The 6,000-nt window shown below is 41.1% G+C and overlaps 1 protein-coding gene across 1 annotated transcript in view; it reads right to left on the bottom strand.

Moving 5' to 3' along the window:
- Positions 1-220: 220 nt before the first annotated feature.
- LHFPL3 (LHFPL tetraspan subfamily member 3) overlaps positions 221-6,000 on the bottom strand; it is a 596,059-nt gene continuing 590,279 nt past the window's right edge. The window contains exon 3 of the mRNA XM_040260783.1: positions 221-2,548. Coding sequence (XP_040116717.1) covers positions 2,520-2,548 — 29 coding nt within the window. The 3' untranslated portion in view covers positions 221-2,519. The remainder of the gene's footprint in view (positions 2,549-6,000) is intronic.

The following is a 6,000-nucleotide window of genomic DNA, read 5'->3' as shown; positions in this document are numbered from 1 at the left end:
TCTCTACTTGGTGAGAAGAGCTTTGGAGGTTATTAATCATGCCTTTCGCATGATGAAGGTCCTGCACATCCAATAAATGTCTGCTCTTGGCGAATATTATGGAATCTGACAACAAGGAGATTTTTCAAAGATGGTTATTTTAGTCAAGTCATCACCTGTTGCTGGATCACTGAACACAGACAGACACTGAGTACAATGAATGCACGCCACAACACCAAACAATCTTTTAAATAACAAAATCTTATTTTTATTTTTTACAGAAATTCAGGTATTCCAACAAATTTCTTTACATTTCCTGGACCTTAAAAAATTACACACAACTTTTGGACGCAGTACAACAGAACAGAATGAGAAAGGGAGTCACTTTTTTTTTTTTTTAAAAAGATAAAAACATACTTCTTATACTGAATTAACATTTAGTGATTTACATGTGTTTTACCTATGTACAAATGGTACACTGTCAATGACGCATCTTCAGAGCACTATGGTATGCTAAATTACACTTAGGTTTTTTAGAAGGAAAACAACTTCTTAAAAACACTTGCATGTGGATAGGAAGCACTTTTTCATTTTCATAAACACCACTATTAGTGTTGTAGGACTCCCAGTGGAATCTACAATTTACACGGATTAAAGAAAGCCAATACCTTCTATTTTTATTGTAGGTAAAGCAGAGAGGTACCTCCCCTTAACTAAAAGATGAATTCTTTAAAAGTTGTGTGTAATTAAATTTAGTAAGTAGGGTGTTTTGAATGCAGAGGGAGAGCTAATATTTAAAGCAACAAATAACTCCCAGAACAGCAAATACTTTAGAGCTAATAAGTACTCCCCTAATGTGGTTCTTTAGAAAATCCATATCTTTGTGAATTGCGTTTCACTTATTTGACTGTATCTGTAATATACTTTTTAGCCATTTGAAACATAAAACTCATCTGGGGTGAAAAGATGCTAATACCAGAGACATTGACAAAACTAGGAGTGTGAGACAGGATAAGAGAAATCAACCGTGATCTGTATCTTGGTTGATTCTTCTTGTATTACTCTCCATTGTTCCAATAATATATACTAAATGGATCTTAATTTTGAGTTCGAAAATGAAGGCATTCTACATGTTCATGTTTTCTGCTCAGGTACAGAATATGGTTTGGCTTACACTGATGATTCCTGCACATACATTTTAGCTCATGTCATTCTTAAGCAATTGGCTACTTCAATATTAAATATTTTTATGTTGTTGCATATTGCAGGATATGTGATAAGGGTGATGGTGGGGGACGCCTGGGAGCAAAAGATTGTTGAAGACAACTGATCATTTGTGACTACTTCTAAATGCCAATCAACTAAAAACAAACAAACAAACAAAAAAACTGAGTGTTCTTGAAACAAAAATTAGTAAACAAAAAGGCAACTTACTCCTACCAAGTTTCTTTGACCTGTATTAAGTATATATTCATTAGTTCTAAGGCTATTAAATTATTATTTTGTTAGTGCCACTTACTATCATTTAGAAATAGGTTTAATGGAATGATGTTAGTAAGGGAAAGTAAGGGAAAGAAAGGATATGGATTTCTGATGATATGACAAAGGAATAGAAAAAGAAGATATTTTAGATGTTTAGTTGTAAAGTATATTAAATTCTTATACGTATTACTAGGGGCAATTAGAAAAAGTGTTTATTTGATAGCAGCCTATATATTACATGTGAGCATTCAAGGTGAAAATGAGCTTTCTATATTTTTCAGAGTTCCTTGACACTGTTTCCTGAAAGATAGGGAAGTCTATGTTGCTCAGGAACCTATGATGTAAAGATGTACTTCCTGTAGTATACAGCTTGATGGAGTAATAGTATATGTCAGAAACACTTTCTCAGTAATAACTGGTACAGACAGATTAAACTGAACAAAGACTCAGTAAAAAGTTTGAAACGTTAACATCTCTTAACTGAGTGGTTGTAACTAATTACACAGTGACATAAATGAACGGCAGAGATGGGAACCAAAGGTCATGGCTCCTATGAAAATATTCAGAGGCATTTTCTAAGACGCTTCCTCAATAACTGATGGTTGGTCAGCCTCTTGGCTATTGAGATAGGAATAATTTAGGATGCACTGCCTTTTTAAAAATAATGTTGAAAGAGTAAAGCTTTTTGTTTTCTGTTTGATTAAAAAAGGACAGTTTACAAACCTCAGTACATATATATTTTACATGTTAATTCTAGCACATTTATATTTCTCTTCCTCAAAATATTTCCTGAATGTGATTTCTCATGAGTGTCATCTGCTTTTATTCAATGATAGTTTCCAGTGAGCTGGTGTTTAATCCGTGATCGTATCTCCTTTCAGGAAAATCACTCCCATCTCTGCCGATCTAGGTTTAGCAGGTGCTTTGACAGCTGGATGCTTCGCTCTCGCCGGTATCCATCTCGGTACTCTGATCTCTCCCAAGCGTCTTCCTTCTCGATGCTGATGTACAAAAGCTGTTATTCGATTAGTTTAGCTGTTATTTGATTTGTTTTGTGCTCATTCTAGAGAATATTGGCTTAGCAGAACTGCAGGGGGGTGGGGGTGGGGGATGGGCAAGAGAAAGAGAAAAGAGAAAGAAGAAACGCATCATTTTCTGTCCTCGAGATTTTTGCGCATATTTGTCAAGGAAAAACCATACCAACACATGTACCTTAGATTTGTTATCAAACAAGACGGAAAGGAGTGAGGTTTCCGGTCCATTAAACAAACAGCACAGCCTTCCTGGTGAGGGGGGTCCCCTGATAATTCAGGCATGCATATTCCCTACATGTGGATGAAGATTACAGGCTGCTTTGAAGGAGCAAGGGAGAATGCAAAATGATCCCATGCACCGCTGATTTTTCTGCCTGGCACAGAAAATGCCTCACTTGAGAGTTTTCCTTTTCCTTCCAAGTTTTATTTATTATTGAATGCACATTATAACAGTTTCAAAAGGAATGACTATAGAGATGAATCCTCCACAATCCAATCACTTTGAGACACCAGCTGTTTTCATCCCATGTCTCTTTCTATTCCTTATCTAAGGTGTGCACTTATTTGATATAGTTGGAATCACAGCGTAGATGACATTTTCAACACAATATTAAAAACAATTTCCTGTATTTCCACTCTCTGCATCATCAGTATCAGTTTCTCATGACTGCATTATATTCCATTCCATTCTCATTCCTCTCCAGGCCACGCTCAATATTCCACTCTCAATGATTTCACCACTGTCAGATACGTAGGTACGTTTCTGTTTCTTTTGTTACTATCGAAAATGAATATTTTTGCATATGAAACTTGACTTGTTCTTTTAAATTCTTTTCTCTAGGACAAATGCTCAGGGGAAGGCTGCTTTTCCTTTTCTGCAATATATTAGGGACTGTGCCTGTATTGACAGAGATCACAGGTGGTGTGATCTACTCCATCCTCTGGCTAATTTTCATAGATTTTGGTACTGCTAACCAGGGGTTAGGGGTACCTTATACATTTTGAAGATGGGCCAATGCACCTAGTAGCTCAGATTGGGGCTGACAGAAAACAATTTGTTGGGTTTTGAATCACAGAGCGCTTAGAAACACAAATTATAATAAAACAATTGGCCCATTATTCAGTTATAGTCCTCACCCCACATTTTAAGATAAGATTATGCTTTCTGCATAAGTGCAAGAGAAACCCCTGAAAGATTCTGTCGTTGTTTCTAGAATTTATCCCCTTGTTGGCTCCCAACAGGCTTTAAAAAATCTTAATGCACATTATGATTTTTAACGAACTTCTCTCAGTCAGAGAAGTTGTTTTAATGTACCCACTACACAGGGGATAATTGAAATGTGATCATGCCATAATGATGATTAGTCTGTAATGATTCTCTTAGCTTGAATCATGCTGGCAGAGGCCCTCTGGAAGGGAATGCTTTCTTCAGATAAGCAACGTAAGCCAGCAATCCAAGGATCTGACAGTGCCACGGGCACTTCTGAACTTGAGCGGTCTCTGCCGCAGTGTCATGGAGGTGCTCTGGCTCGATGGAATCCAAACTTGGGCTTGCGGGTCCATGATTCCACTGCTCCAGCTCATAATTTGCTCATTCTGCATCATTTTCTATTTAAAATCCACAACACTGAATGTCTGGGTTTTCCAGCAAGATTTGTGAAAGGTGCTACCTGGGGAGGGAGAAGGGGAGGAGTGGGTGGGTTTGCAAATGTGGGAGGGAGAATAGGGAAATGGTGATGAAAAGTGACCCTGCGTGTGGAAGTGCACTTCTCAGGGCTGTACGCATGTGATGCAGGGGACAAGGGAGACAAGAGGGAGTCCCCGTTGTATTGAGTTTCACAAATGAATATACCCCTGATTTAATGATAGAAAAGTCTGCTTTGGTTGAATCATTGTTTCCAGGTAGCACTGGTGGTAAAGAACCCGCCTGCCAGTGCAGGAGACATGAGACGTGAGTTCGATCCCTGTCTTGGGAAGATCCCTTGGAGGAGGGCATGGCAACCCACTTCAGTATCCTTGCCTAGAGAATCCCATGGACAGAGGAGCCAGGAGGGCTATGATCCACAGGGTCACAGAGTTGGACACGACTGAAGTGACTTAGCACACACACACACAGAACCCAAGACTCCCGCCTTCTCTCTCCCCAGTGCAAAGCCACCTGATTTGGCCTTATAACATCATATTGGGCTGGGAAGAGAGCAGACAGGGGTGGAAGGGCTTCAGATCAGCCCCTAGAGCGCTGACATCCAAGCCTGGGGAGAAAGGAACTTTCTATAGGAAAAGCACCTCCCTGTGAAGATCCTGAGCTTTCTTGTACAAAGGGAACCTCTGTGGCCAGTCTCACAGGGTTTCCTATTTACGCCCCACCATCTTGGCCCATGGCCAAGGGGCAGACCAGGGCAAGTCTTTCATCACCAGCCCTTCCTGGATCTGCTCTGGTCTTGGGTCACAGGTAGCCACTGTGCGGCCAAATGCCTCATTGGATCCCTCACTGCAATCTCACCATCAATTTCTCAGCGCTTCCTTCTTAAAGCTCTCTTCTCTGTTAACCACTGTTGGCATTGGGGCTACACCCCCTAACCCCAGTGCTAACCTTGGGCAGGGAGCTGAGGAATGAATGGCAAAAAGAGAGAGTGAGGGCTTTGAGCCAGGCCTGGACAAAGGGAGGCCAGTGGGTCTCTTTGCATACGAGATTCAAGGAGGTGCTCACTCTCAGGATTGTGCAAATACAGGACAAGGGCCTCCTTAAATTTTGCATGCTAAGCTCCTCATTGGCCTCACCCTAGTCTCAGTCCTGCTGTGAGCACAGGCTGCACTGTCACCAGATCCCTTGGGGAAGCTAGCTGAGCTGGGGTTACTCAGACATGGCTCCCATCGTATATTCTTTCTTCCTAGAAAGACTGGCTCCACCATGCAACAGGAACCCCGGAGCATGCAAAAATTCTGCAGCATGTGCTAGGCTGAAAGAACCAGCAAGCACTTGTGTTTCAGGGGTGATCAGAACACCAACACTCCCCACACAATGCCAGGACAACACTCTGTAGAAGTGGTGCAGTGAGAATGCTGCCATGATTACCTAAATGACCTGCACAAAGAACTTTCCACCTGAAGGCTTGGAGGGGCTAGCCCTTCAAACAGATGTGTGAAGCTGGCAGATTAAGAGGGTAAGGGCAGGGTTTCCCCCTCCAGATGTTGCTGTCACTCCTAGAGATTCTGAGACACCAGGGCCTTCTGCAGAATTTGGTGGCAGCTTTAGCATGGTTCCACTGTGACCTTTGCTTTATAAAACTTTCTGCTTTTTTCAAAATTCTTGCTAACTTTTCCCACGCACCATGGATGTTGCATAGCTCAGGGGATTCAATTTAAAAGCTGTCATCTTCTCCTAGGTATGCACAGAGCAGGACTGAATAAATAAGTCATTCACTGCTGCTGTGGACCTTTGTTCAGTTGGGTTTGTCCTCGTGACATGTCATGGGCTCTGAGGCACCCATGTTCCATTTCCAAA

This window comes from Oryx dammah, unplaced genomic scaffold (assembly GCF_014754425.2).
Source record: "Oryx dammah isolate SB20612 unplaced genomic scaffold, SCBI_Odam_1.1 HiC_scaffold_18, whole genome shotgun sequence".
Classification (NCBI taxonomy): domain Eukaryota; kingdom Metazoa; phylum Chordata; class Mammalia; order Artiodactyla; family Bovidae; genus Oryx; species Oryx dammah.
Note: the sequence above shows the minus strand (reverse complement) of the source record. Positions and strands in the feature narration are given on the sequence as shown.